Source organism: Esox lucius, chromosome 17 (assembly GCF_011004845.1).
Source record: "Esox lucius isolate fEsoLuc1 chromosome 17, fEsoLuc1.pri, whole genome shotgun sequence".
NCBI lineage: Eukaryota > Metazoa > Chordata > Actinopteri > Esociformes > Esocidae > Esox > Esox lucius.
In genome coordinates, this window is record NC_047585.1 from 5,413,693 (window position 1) to 5,428,879 (window position 15,187).

Genomic DNA, 15,187 nt, shown 5'->3' on the forward strand with positions numbered 1-15,187 from the left:
TTAGGCTGCCTTTGTTCAGTCCACATTCAACTTTGTATTATGATGGCATTCATGTTACATATATTTTGAATGGCTCAGCTGTCCCACCCTGGTAGCTACTTCTGCTTTTAGGCTCTGCTTAAAAGTTACCAACTGTGTAACTGTGTACGTATGTCTGATGAAATGAATCCGTAGTGTTTACAGGGGTCCTCATCCAGGGGCCCGGGAGCTACTACAAGTTATAATTTTTAACAATATTTGTGTTTATTTATTACATTTAATCAAGAAAATGTATTACAAGAAAAAACCATGATGTATGTATTTCCGGTCAAATGTTTGTACACACCTTTGTGTACCTTCAATATTTTACACATTGTAGAATAATAGTGAAGACATCAAAACTATGAAATAACATATGGAATAATGTACTAACTAACACACATGCTTGTTGGTGTTGTTTTTAATTTTATCAGCAACTACTAGCGAAGACACCAGGTTACTACAGTATAGTCAGATATGCTGTTGGCTCTGTTACCATGGTAACCTTCTGCCCTTAAAGGGGCAACTAAAATACTTTTTTCGGCGACATAAGCTTTGGGCAAAATTTACATAAAATACAGCCCATAATCAATGCATTGAGCCAAAGTTTTTCCTTTTAAATGTGTAACGAGTATCCTTGAGGCAGTCTAGGCATCACTGATGATTGTTGTAAGATGAACCCCCTTTATGACTGTTGTAGCCCCGTTCAACCCTTTTATATTAATTTTTCCAGGTATATAAATGCAGACAGCATATACCCAAATAAGGGAGATATAATTATAAAAACGTATATAACATTATGTTTACTTCATATAACAAACTAATTGTGACATTTAGACTATACATCAGTATTTGCATCAATATTTAGACTATGCATTTTTCTGAATTTTTTAATGACAGAAGCAGAGGCTAAAAAGACAGGTATGTCAAGAGGGAAAGAGGAAGGGCACAGACAGTAATTTTGGCAAGCATTGTGTTGAAAGCGAGTATAAGGAGATTACAAGTCAATGCAAATTGATAGACGGACTGGCAAGAAAGTCTAAATTGGAAAATCTCTTGGAATAACTTAAAACATTAACTGCAGATGTATACTGTATGTATAATACTTTGTGTGTATGCTAGCAGTGCAGTAAGAATTGTACAAATGGACCCCCTAACTATTTGATTAACCATTGCGATACGAGACATTTGTTTTGTTGAGGTGGTGCCTTTTGTCTTTTAAAAGTTACTTTACAAATCTCTTACAAGTACCAATGACAAACCACTTTGACAAACCATCAACTACAAATCACCACGAGTGTACCTGTCTAAAGCCCTTTCTGTGTGTCACCCTTTGTGTTACATAATTCACTGTTAATATCATGTAAATCAGTCCTTCTTCTCTAATACAGTCCATCATATGAAATCCCACAGACAAATAAGTTGAAGAATCATGAACGAGTTAACAGTTTAAACAAAGTTTATTCTTGTGGGAATCTTTGTAAGATTTCAGATTACAACAAAAAAGCATGGATACAAATAATACCATTAAATACAAATAAATAAGGACATAAATTGGACAAAGCAAAGTCCTACACAGTTGAGAAGTGTAGGGGCGAAATATATGACGGGTTAAATCCATCTGTAATCAGCTGTACCAAAATTGAGCTACAGTAGCTTTGGATATTGCTTGTTAATAAGTTAATGATAAATAACACATGAATCAGTAGTTTGGAACTCATCACATACTTTGAAAAACAGATGTGAACAACTGATCAGTTTAGGACTAAAAAGACTGTTCCCCTTTTCAAGTGTAACTTGGCTGTATGTTCAATTCATTGAGATGCTAATATGACAGTGGCGTGTTTCAACAAGGGAATTAGTGAGCCACCTTGTTTTCTTGTCAAAAGAGATTTCTAAAGTGTCTTTCAAAACTAGCTTGTTTAATATTGCAGAATGATCATAAATATCTACTTTTCTAGCCTTAGGTCATAACGGCTCTGAAGGGCCACATCTTTACCCCTTTCTCTCTCTCTCATTCTCTTTGCCTACATCTGCCTCACCCTTTGCTCAAGGGACTCTAGCTGTTGGGACACCTCATTGGGCAAATCGTCATTGACCTGGACGTCAAAGTAGGATCTGATATCTTCCACCTCCTTCTGCCAGAAGTCCTTGGACAGATCAAACAGCTCCTCCATGTTTACCTGATTCTCCCTGAGGCCATCCAAGTTCAGGGAGCCCGGACAGGGCAGGTAGCCCACTGCCGAGGGCATAGCTCCAGCCTCTCCACTCAACCTACGGAACATCCAGTCAAGCACGCGGATGTTATCCCCAAAGCCGGGCCACAGGAATCCAGCAGATGGGCTCTTTCGGAACCAATTAACGTGGAAGATCTTGGGAAGCTTGGCATTGGGACGCTCGGCCATGCTCAGCCAGTGGGAGAGATAGCGGCCAAAGTTGTAACCAAAAAAGGGCCTCATGGCAAAGGGGTCGTGCATAATCACCTTGCCTGACGGTCAACAGAAGAAGAGAGTTTAGAAAATGGCATTCTTCAATTCTGCTCTAAGTAATGAATGTTTCTATACATTTACTTATTCATTGGCGCAGAGATTGCAACTGTGGTTTTAACTCACCATGGTGCTCTGCGGCAGCAGTGGCTTCAGATCTCATGGCAGCTCCAACAAACACGCCGTGTTGCCAGCTAAAGGCCTCATAGACCAGGGGGACACCTTCTGGCCTGCGTCCCCCAAAGATAATTGCCTCAATTGGTACGCCTTCTGGGGACTCCCACTGGGGGTCAATGATGGGACACTGACTGGCTGGAGTGCAGAAGCGCGAGTTTGGGTGCGCACATGGTTCACCTATGGAAAGAAAAAACATGAGCAGAGAGCAGAGTAAAAATTATTCCAAAGCAAGAGAAGTGTTTTAAGATGTATGTTTTACTGAACTGGGAGGCGGCTTGCTAAGGACCAGTATTGCGGGGACTTACCATCCTGGGCTGTCCAGGGTTTGTTCTTCCAGGAAGTCAATGTGACTCCCTCTGGAAGATTCTGGTCCATGCCCTCCCAGAAGATGCCGCCATCACTGGTCTCGGCCACGTTGGTGAACAGAGTGTTCTTACGAATGGTTTCCATGGCATTGGGGTTAGTCTTGGCCGAGGTTCCGGGGGCCACACCGAAGAAGCCATTCTCTGGGTTAATGGCTCTCAGGTTGCCTTTGTCATCAAACTTCATCCAGGCAATGTCATCCCCGACACACTCCACCTTCCAACCAGGAAGTGTTGGATTAAGCATGGCCAAATTGGTTTTGCCACAAGCACTAGGGAAAGCCGCTGCAATGTACTTCTTCTGACCAGCCGGGTTGCTGACGCCCAGGATCTGAACAAAGAATGGGTGCATTTAACATTTCAAATCCATTTAATACAGAGTGACTAACTGAAATAAATGTAGAAAAAGCATCAATTGTAATTAGAATTTACGTTAACCTTTGCTGCTCTCAGAAAACAATGCACCTATTAAGTGAGTTTTATTGGGACTGCTTACCAGCATATGTTCAGCCAGCCAGCCCTCTTCCATGGCAATGCGAGAGGCTATTCGAAGCGCAAAGCATTTCTTTCCCAGCAGGGAGTTGCCTCCGTAGCCACTACCGAAGCTAACAATTGTTCTGCGGTCAGGAATGTGGGCTATCAAAGTGAGTTCGGGGTTGCATGGCCAGTTATTGACCAGGGGCTCTGGCAGAGAGAAAGACAGCTTAGACTTGAGTACCATTTTAGATTAACATAGATAACTATACAAAGTATTATTGGACAGTATCGTAGGCTTTTTTACAATATAATCAGCAAATGTGTTATCTATCAAATTCTCTAAAATGCTTGTTTTCAGAGTTTTCCATGCAGGTTGAGTGCATAGCCTTGTGCCGGGCTTACTTTTAAGTGGCAGGGGAACGCCCACAGAGTGAAGGCAGCGCACAAAGTCTCCATTTCCCAGTGCAGTGAGAACGGCTTTGCCCATGCGAGTCATCACCCTCATACTGGCTACCACGTAGGGAGAGTCGGTTAGCTCCACCCCGATCTTGGACAGGGGGGAGCCCACAGGCCCCATGCTGTAAGGAATCACGTACATGGTACGCCCTAGAATACACAAGAGACAAGAGATATTAGGACTGTACGTCATTTTGAATGAGGCTGCTAAATATTATGTTAATATGGTAATTGCTAAATGTTGTTCCGGGGGGGTTTCAATGCCAAATCTGGATTGGACCTTCTATGCAGCTGACAAATATCCTCGTCCCAATAAAACATTGGTTAACAAATAAATACAGTTGGCCGCACAAATAAGCTCCAAACAACTGTGGGATTTATTGCTATATAAATATAAATACAAGATAGTGCTACTCCCAGTCTCAACATTGCTTTGAGTCAATGTACCAATGACATGTAAAAGGAGTCTAGTTGTTTTCGTACCGTACCTTTCATACAGCCTGGAAAGCGCAGGTTCATGGCCTTGTCCAACTCCTCTTGAGACATCCAGCGCCCCAGCTGGCTGACACCACCTCCTCGTGGAGACGGAACTGTGTCTCTCTGTTCCTCGGTCACAATGACTGTCTTGCTCTCCACGCGGGCCACATCTCTAGGGTCTGTCCGGGCTAGCCAGCTAAAAAACAAAAGACAAAAAAAGACCATTGGGTCAAGATTTATAACATGGTCACCGCCAACTCCCTGTCAACTATGTTGTTATAACTAGTGTCTGGTCTGCCTATATTTTAATAGAAAAAAATTCTAAGAAAACCACACATATCTGTTTTTATTTGGTCATATGTAACTATAGAAACACAAAAGCAATATTTCCTCCTTTAATATTATAACATGTTTTATAGTTGGTCTTCCTCTTCATCATGCTCTGATCAACACCCTAAATTATTATAGTTATCACAAACAATATCCCAGGGTCCCCAACTGATCTTAAAATCAATCCAATAAACATACCAGTTTTCATATTTGATCAGCTTTTTGATCATGCCCTGCTCTTCAAGCTGGGTTAGGATTGTACAATTCTCCTCTTCAGAGCCATCACAGATGTGCAGTGATTCGGGCTGGCACAGGTTGATATTTGACTCCACAAACTCCCTGACGGCTGGGGTCAAGGCCCCTAGGTCCCCCTGGACAACCCGGATGCCTGTCTGGTTCTGGGACTGCAGCTGAGGAGGCATGGTTGATTCTGTTGGCTGTGAGTGGATTTTACTGGACAAATTGAGTTGTGATTCAATGTGGAGCCTCTCTAGGTCCTTGAGGATAAAGGAAAGAGAAGAAATACATTAGCTCAGCATATGAGTTCAAAAAAGTCTCAGGTGAAATGTTTTGCTTTGTTATCATTATTTGACCTAACACAAAAAAGACTGGTCTTAGTCAAGGATATGTATGGTCCCATATTAATATATATAAATATATATATATACATATATATATTATATATAAATATAAATATATATTATATATAAATATATATATATTTGTTCATATAAAGGTTAAGGTGTTATACTGTAAAATAATTTTGAACATCCTCCATAACTATTTGGAGAACAACGTTTGTGACAGTACTGTATGAACTGAACAATCTATTGTAGCAGCAATTAAAAGTATACAATATGTTTGCATTTTAACATAATGTACATAATACACTGAAAAAAATGAAACTGTTGTGTAACAAAACAAGAGAACATGTTTCGCTTGCAAGACATGTCATCCAATGCATTTCTATATTAAATCATACCAAAAATACAGATAATATTACAATACCTTTTTGTCTTTGTTAAATGAGTTAGTTAAGCTTCATCAGCTTAATCTTGATGAGGCATCAATGCATGTGTTCCTTGTTGGACTGAGTTGTATGATATACAGTGGAGAACCATGTCTTCTTATACTTTGGGAACATGGGGGGGGGGGGGGGGGTAAAGGAGTCACGAACCTGAAGTTATTTGCATAATCCAGCTCAGAAAGTACTTCGACAGTCATCAGTGAATCATTAATACAAAAAAATACGTCGTTGGTCGAGTTAATCATTAACTGAGCATCTTGTTCTTTCAAAGTGCTGGTACACACAACGCCTCTCGTAACACGTGCCAAACCATCCATCAGAAGTTCAACATTGACCCACATCACCAGTGATGCAAGACTTTAAGTCCGAGGACCATCCCGTGACGTACTGTGATAGATCCATTCGATTGGCGCATTGTTGGAGGCTTGCCGACGATGGGCAAAGGGTCTTTCGTATGATGGGTATCTAAATACTGACAACGCAATAGTAACGGTTGTTGCTGTACTTTTTCCGGACTGTGACGCTAACGTTTAAATGTGTCTATTTACCAGAGCGTTTTAGATCTGAATATTAGTAGGACATGTCAGAATGTATTGGGGCATTTATTGTTTACATAAGAAAATAAAGTACAATTAAAAAGTCGTAGGTAAACCTTTAAGATTCGATTTATTGCACAAAATTTGATCAAAGTATATAATACAGGCACGACCATGAATTCTCATATTTTAACGATGCATAACTTAAAACTGTATACGAAACGTAACACCCGTTGTCATTTATAAAATACTGTCATTCAGAGACCAAATTAAATTAGTCAATAAGCAATCTGGAAAGCTCACCTATTTTTTGGAACAGTGGATGACAACATCAGAGTGGTATAGGTAGAGGAAACATTTTAGGTGGGCGAGGGAGGAGAGGAAGAAAAACAGTCATCTGTCAACGTGTCAATCTGACATTCGTGACATTTTACAATTAGTGAATTTGAAAAGAGTACATCCAAACATGAGCCGTTTCACTGTTGCATGAAATTGTTCAGACTTTCAGAAATAAAAATACTTTCTGCATTAGCATACGCAGGACAGTAGCTACAAGAAAATTCCATAAACTTTAGATTAATATTCATATTCTGTAAAACACATCATTTTTTCTTTCTGTAGAATTGAAAGAGATCAGGTGATGGCCGTAGACGATGCGTGATTTCTGAGGCCTGAGAATAGCCACTGTGAACATATAGTGAAAGCCCGTCAGGATAAATATTTTAAGATAGTGGAATTCTTTAAGGTAGGTTACAGATCGTCAGAACCAAGGCTGTAATCACAATATATATTGGAGTGACACCCAATCCCCCCAATATTCAGATATGCTCAAAATGACGCCCCCCCCCCCCCCCCCATATATTGATATATAAATTATTAACAAAATACAAATGCGCTATGCTACGACAGGCAACCATATTTTGCACCGCCGTCCAAAAATAATTATTAGCTAATTTAAACATAATCATAATCATAACTAAACCTAACAAATTCCCGTTATTATTATTATCTGTTCTAGTTTTGTGGTTTACTGCAGTTCGGCGTGTGGTCTGTCCAACTGCTTTTGCCATACCCCAGGCGTCTGTCGATTGCTGTTGGTAGGTACAATCTATGACGAACATTATACTCTCTTATTACTTTCAAATGTATTAAAAAGTTGAAAACTAAAATGTAATGTGAGTGTTACCTATATCTTCCTGTCGATTGTGATAGTTTTAACATCAACAAGTCATTTTGCGCTGGAACCAATTGTGGAAATAAATATTAGTTTGCTAAAAAAAGCGTCAGTAATTGCATGGAGTGTAAACACAGGTTTTGGGTAAAAACGGGCCGACTTGCGAGTGCTAATCAATCAATCATCACAATGGTGCTCATGTGCGTATTCAACTAACGTTAATGTCCTACGTTAATTATTTTGTTAGAAATGTCAGAAAGCACACACGAAGTCTGAGTAAAGTGTCAATCATGTATGTTGCGCTGCATGTGTTATTTGTGCAGACAGTAGTCGTTTTCATTTATTGCATATTTGTTTAGTATACTGTATGGCTGTATTTGCTTATGATAAATAGCATTATTAATGTTTGTTTGATTAAAGTGCAAGCAGTTTTATTAGTGTTAGCTTTCATTCACAGTGAGTGTCATCACTAGCAAGAGGAAGGGTGGCAGTGACATTCATCAGTTTATTGGGCAGCCTCAGAAAAGTTGAGAGCAGTGAGAAAATGCATACCAGTCAGATGATAAGTGTGCAGTAGTACAAGAGGTGAGTCAATGTTTATTTTTATAATAATCATTGCCATTCAGATCAGAAGTGGTTGGTTATCCATTCCTGAACATCATGGCAAGAAACTTGTTTACTGATATTTCTTTCATGTTCACTCTGGTGCGTTCAGAGTAAAGAAAGAGAGGGAGAGAGAGGGTATGAGGATGCCAACAGGGCAGGGAGAGCAAGTTACATGGAGAAGAGTGGGTTGTCTGTACCACTACCTACAAGGTACCACAAGTACCACTAAGGTTAGGTTTAGGCACAGGTTTCTGAGGTTAGGGTTAGGTCAAAGGGTGGGGGGCAGGGGAATATTCTGTCTTTGGACTGGGGTAACCAACTAACTACAGGTCAGTTGCAATGATGATCCTGGAGCAACATTAATTATGATGTCTTAGGAACAACATCAACATGGCACTATCAGATTGTGCAAATATTGATGGCTAAGAGTCTGATAAATATTTTAAGCATTTTTAAATGTTTTTCTGGGGGGGCCCCTAGACTCCTGGCTGATTTGGTCCCACCCAATGTTGACTCCATGGCTACGGCTTTGGTCAGAACACATAACAACAGATACAAATCTGTGGCCTTTGTCAGGTACAGAATGCTGAGGCTTCTATTATTTTTCCTGCTTGGGCTAGGTCCATAGGAGGGCTGCCATCAGGAAAATGTGTAGCCTGACAAACTTTAGTAAAAAGAGTTTGCACGTCAATAGCTCTACCAAAATGTTTTACAAAGACGACATTCATGTATGTACAGTAGAACAAGGTGAAGGAAGGCCAAGGTACTAGGTATATATTCTGATTATAAAAATAAAAGGTAAAGAAAATCACATTATTTTACACATAGTAATACTATCTGAAAGACATGTACCTTTAAACAACTTCTACTCTGGTCACGGACATTCCTTGTCAAAAGTACACAAATTATAATTGCTGGTTTTAATTTTACATTAAATTATCATTCTAAACTGATGTTTTTTAATAGCTCAAATCCACATGAGCTAGAGATCTACAGAAGGGTTTACTGTGTTCCTTTCCCTTTCCTTCATATTTATTTGTAATCAAATGTTTGCATTCTTACAACTACTAACTTATAGATTACTTTTACAATAAGTTTCTATCTGAACTGCCTTGTCCAGAGTACAACAATTAGATTTGCAGTTTTTAATTTCCATGAATTAACGTGAATTACTCTCTCTCTCTCTTCAGTCAATCAATCAAATGTATTTTATAAGGGCCTTTTTACATCAGCAGTTGTCACAAAGTGCTTTTGCAAAACAACCAGCCTGAAACCCCAAAAAGCAAGCAACAACAGGATTGATGCACAGTGGCTAGGAAAACCTACCTCCAGCTGTTTTTTCTTTAAATAGCTCATAATCCATATAAGATCTACTAACAAGTGAGGTGTTTCCTGATACCTTCTACTCTGAAAGGTACTCTTATTATTTTATTTTACAAGTATGTATTAGTAGCCTAGAACTTTTGGAATAACTCACTATCCAAATGAGCAAGAGATCTGCAAACAACTGTGCTGTGTTCCTTCACCTCTCCTCTCAAAATTACACCCCATATTTCTTCTTTTTTTTTGTTTTACAAAATAGGGTATTTGACTGTTCTCATTGTAAGTTTTTTAGAATTGGATTTAGACTTGGATTTTGCGGGTCACTGTGTCTAAATAAATCTGGAAAAATCTGATTTGATGTGTTTTCAGGCTGTAAGGCAACAAAAGGTGAACATTTTGAAAGGGGGCGGTGACTTTCTATACCCACTGAATATCAGAGTGTGAAATAGTGAACAGCTATAGCAACAAATATATACGTAGAAAAATATGTTTTCAAATAATGTTTTACGTATGTTTTTCCTTTGGTGGGGAAGGTTTTAAAAGGTTGACGCAAAAAAAAATTATATGTTTTTACTCAGGCAATAAGCGGTATTGCACTTTCATGATGGTCCCTAAATCAGTGACGCACCAGAAAACAGCATATTGCGACCTTTGGGCTCTGCTAATGGAAATGTCAATCTATGTTCTTATAACAGGTTTTACAACAAACATTTCTCATTACGTCTTCACTGATAAGTAATGTTTGATAGCGAAATACACCTAACATACACAGTAATAAATTCAGGCCGTAATAACATTTTGAATCTGCCTAATAAATAACAAAACACAGCTACTTCTACAGCAATGTTATTCATTTAGTCTAGAACTACAGAGTGTCATTTTCACCAGTTGAAAATCAGCCTGACAATTGCCTTAAAATACATCATCAGACCCGGGCTTTCGGCAGACTATTTTTGGGTTCTCTCCCAAACTTTTGGTTTTTCAAAATGTTTAGCTTTATAAATTCAATAGTGTTTACGAAAAGTGTGTGATGACAACAAAAGTGGTATATTTGGACTCGGGGGAAGATGGGCTACAATCTACTGGCTTATAGTTTTAAGAAAATGTTTGATTTTAGCTTTTGAAATTCAATGGCATCTATGAAAAGTGTGCCATGACAAAAAAAGTGGTACATTTGGACTCAGGAGTAGATGGGCTACAATCTATGGCTTTTAGTTTTCTGAACGTTTTTTTAAAATGTTTGAGTTTAGCCTTAGAAATGTCATAGTGTCTATGAAAAGTGTACCATGACAACAAAAGTGGTATATTCAGACTCAGAGGTGGATGGGCTACAATCTACGGCTTTACGTTTTTTGACAATATTTAGCACATTTTTGAGTTTAGCCTTAGAAATGTAATAGCGTCTACGAAAAGTGTGCCATAACAACAAAAGTAGTATATTCTGATTCGGTAGGGGATGGGCTACAATCTAAGGCTTCAGTGTTTAGAAAATATTTAGCACATTTTCGAGTTTAGCCTTAGAAATTCAATAGTGTCTACAAAAACATGCTATATTCTGACTCGGGGAGGAGGAGCTTTCTTTTTTAACACATTTTACATAGGGTTGGTTCAATTGAAGAATAAATCCCTGTGTTTTAATCAAAACCTCAAACCATTGAATCTATTACTGGAGGGAGCTCCAGTAGATGTGCAACTACTATAACAATGACTCATGATGTTGATTCTGTGGAGGAGACACTATAACCCACAATAGGAGAAAATAAAACACCCTTGTTTCAAAGTAAAATATTTAATACCTTTTACAAAAACTATGCAAATACTATGCTAAATATTGTCTTGATAGCTTTTTAAAGAGTAAATAATACTGTAATAGCTTGTTAAACAGTACATAATTCTATAATAAGGATCTAACAAAATATAACATTGCAACATACATTTTTTTAATAAATAAACAGTTGTTACAAATGAAATGGCATTAACAAAAAGGGAATTTCCATTGCTTTGTTTGGTTTGTGGTATATATTGTCAGTCGTTCGCAGGCACTTCTGATGGGACCACCTGATGCACTGGTCACACCCAATCTGAAAGTTTGATAATTCATATTTTGTTCAATCTTTGACACTTAATACAGTACAGTCAAAGTTAATATCTAAATGTAAAACATTTTTAACTTTGGGTTATGTACAAACCCGATTCCAAAAAAGTTGGGACACTGTACAAATTGTGAGTAAAAAAGAAATGGAATAATTTACAAATCTCATAAACGTATACTTAATTCACAATAGAATATAGATAACATATCGAATGTTGAAAGTGAGACATTTTATAATGTCATGCCAAATATTGGCTCATTTTGGATTTCTTGAGAGCTACACATTCCAAAAAAGTTGGGACAGGTAGCAATAAGAGGCCGGAAAAGTTAAATGTACAGATAAGGAACAGCTGGAGGACCAATTTGCAACTTATCATGTCAATTGGCAAAATGATTGGGTATAAAAAGAGCCTCTCAGAGTGGCAGTGTCTCTCAGAAGTCAAGATGGGCAGAGGATCACCAATTCCCAATGCTGCGGTGAAAAATAGTGGAGCAATATCAGAAAGGAGTTTTTCAGAGAAAATGTTTGAAGTTTAGAGTTATCATCATCTACAGTGCATAATATCATCCAAAGATTCAGAGAATCTGGAGCAATCTCTGTGCGTAAGGTTCAAGGCCGGAAAACCATACTGGATGTCCGTGATCTTCGGGCTCTCAGACGGCACTGCATCACATACAGGAATGATACTGTAATGAAAATCACAACATGGGTGTCACAAACAGGGTGGTGTAGTGCAGTGTTGCATGGACAAGGAACCAGGTGCAGGCAGGGGTAGTCGGTGTTGATACTTTAATTATAAGAAATAAACAAAACACCGAGCACAAAACACACAAAGCAAAGGGCTGACTAAAGCAGCAAAAACGACAATAAGAAATGACACAAGTACTTACAAATACCGGCAACACACACGACATCCAAACACGACAAGAACAATGAGCCACAATGTGGGGAGCAGAGGGGAAACATATATACACATACAAACGAGCTAGATTGGGACCTGGTGTGGAAGATTGAAAACATGTGACAGTCCGGGATGTGTTCGTGAGAATATGGGAACTTGTGAAAACATGGCACGGTGGCGCTGCTGCTCACCGCACCATGACAATGGGCTCAGGAATACTTCCAGAAAACATTGTCGGTGAACACAATCCACCGTGCCATTCGCCGTTGCCGGCTAAAACTCTATAGGTCAAAAAAGAAGCCGTATCTAAACAGGATCCAGAAGCGCAGGCGTTTTCTCTGGGCCAAGGATCATTAAAAATGGCCTGTGGCAAAGTGGAAAAGTGTTCTGTGGTCAGACAAATAAATATTAGTTCATTTTGGAAAACTGGGACGCCATGTCATCCGGACTAAAGAGGATAAGGACAACCCAAGTTGTTATCAGCGCTCAGTTCAGAAGCCTGCATCTCTGATGGTATGGGGTTGCATGAGTGCGTGTGGCATGGGCAGCCTACACATCTGGAAAGGCACCATCAATGCTGACAGTTATATCCAAGTTCTAGAACAACATATGCTCCCATCCAGACGTCGTCTCTTTCAGGGAAGACCTTGCATTTTCCAACATGACAATTTGAGAAAACATTTGGCGCATTATAAAGAGGAAGGTGCGACAAAGAAGACCTAAGACAGTTGAGCAACTAGAAGCCTATATTAGACAAGAATGGGACAAAATTTAAAATCAACTTATTTTTCCCTTAAAGTGATACATTTTCTCAGTTTAAACATTTGATATGTCATCTATGTTGTATTCTGAATAAAATATTGACATTTGAAACTTCCACATCATTGCATTCTTTTTTTATTCACAATTGTACAGTGTCCCAACTTTTTTGGAATTGGGTTTGTATATAAACTCTGGGAAGCATTGATCTAGAACAGCTAGAGAAATGCCTTTATGGCCATTCAGGTGTTGAGCAAATCTGGACCCTCACCTCCCAGGCTATAGTGATTGACTTTTAAAATCTCACTCATGCTCAATAATTTTGTTGAATATTAAGTTTTAAACAAAACAGGTTTCCCAAAAAAAGTACAGAGTTCAATTTTTAATTACTTGATAAGTAATTCCCAAGATGTCAAATAGTCAGTTACATTTCTACTAAAAACTAATAAACAGTCACATCCCTATAATCCTTGAACATGTTTCCAAATTTGTCTGAGAGGCACAAGCATTTTACTCAGGGGCAGCTTGACATGGTAAAACCCTATCAGCTCTCAGATTAGCATTTTCGTTTTACTTGCCACAGAAACAGACCTTGATTGTAAGAAGGCCCCACACTAAGTACAACAGATTCAGAGCCATGTTACGTGTAATACAGATCATATTTATTCTACAGTTGCATCAACAAAGAATATGTTTTTGAACTACACAGAGCAGTGCTTAATTTGTACCATATTTATCAAGAAAAACATATGTATTTCACCATCCATAAGCTTCTCAATGATCTGTTAGAATATTATTTTTGAAATTATTTTACAACATCTGTATTTACTTACCCAATCAAATGGTGTTTTGCCACCCTCCAGGTTCTCCATACCACATTGCGAACAGTGCTAAAATCCTAGGTGAGTAGTCAACCTCAGTTTTGAGTCAACCTCAGTGGGGGAGTGACCCTCAAAAAGAGATCTATAAGGGTAAGGGTTGAAATAAAGAATGGGACGGCACTCGTGACTTCCACAGAAAGCGCTTGATTGCAGTTATTGTCTAAGACAATGGAACAAAATATTTTTTAAAAAATCATAATATTTTTGTCCGGCTCCCAGTTTTGGGTGTTTAAAGACTGTTACATCATTCAATGTGAGACATTGTGACTTACAAAAAAGTGAAAGGGTACCAATATTTTTGCCACTTCAGTATCAATAATAAGTAACAAAAAAATGTATAACAAGTTTTACCAGATTACTTCAGGATGTATTTTGCCTGTTGCATTCGTAGCTCTTCAATATTTGAACTGTTGTTGTTAGAGAATATAGCATTCTGGACATTTGGGAAAGATTCCATAATCTGTAGTCCATCATCCCTGAGTTCAAATATACAAATTCTGTTGTCATGCCACACTTTTTGCAGATGGTATTGAATTTCTAAGGCTAAACTTTTTTGTTGTTGTTACTTTCAGAAAACTCAAAGCGGTAGATTGCAGCCCATCCTCCCCCGAGTCGGAATATAGCCCTTTTGTTATCATGTCACAATGTTTGTAGACACTGTTGAATTTCTAAGGTTTTAATCACAATAAAGATTTTTTTTGGGGGGAAAAACACAATAATCTTTGATTTATACTTTGAAAAGTGTGGATTGTAGTCCACCTTCACTTGATCAAGAACCCATACTTTTAGTTGGTTTTGTCTGGCGAATAAGAATGTCCACTGAATGTCCATTATAAAACGAACTTTACCTCGCTGCAGCAGAGGCCTAATGTCTGGCTGAACTGTGTGTTAGATTAAAAAGTAAGTGTAGGGTATCTTTAAAGCTTCTGGCACAAACATACATGTATTGTCGAACCTACAATAAAAGGCCACTCTAAAACGTGCAGTTTCACTGTATTTGAGGCGGTGTAGATTTTAAACAAAAACAGAATGCAATGATGTGTAAATCATTTAAACGCTAAATTCAAAAGAAAATAGTACAAAGACAACATGTAAAGTGTTATT

The 15,187-nt window shown here is 38.4% G+C and overlaps 1 protein-coding gene across 1 annotated transcript; it reads right to left on the reverse strand.

Annotated features, from left to right (window-relative positions):
- Positions 1 to 1,459: 1,459 nt before the first annotated feature.
- On the reverse strand, positions 1,460 to 5,898 carry pck1 (phosphoenolpyruvate carboxykinase 1 (soluble)). The gene is made up of 8 exons (XM_013131897.4): positions 5,792 to 5,898; positions 4,982 to 5,280; positions 4,465 to 4,649; positions 3,923 to 4,126; positions 3,540 to 3,727; positions 2,987 to 3,374; positions 2,631 to 2,858; positions 1,460 to 2,506 (listed from the first exon to the last, which is right to left on the reverse strand). Exons 2-8 carry the CDS (start codon positions 5,203 to 5,205, stop codon positions 2,046 to 2,048), a joined length of 1,878 nt encoding a protein of 625 aa, XP_012987351.1. The 5' UTR covers positions 5,206 to 5,280; positions 5,792 to 5,898; the 3' UTR covers positions 1,460 to 2,045.
- Positions 5,899 to 15,187: the final 9,289 nt, after the last annotated feature.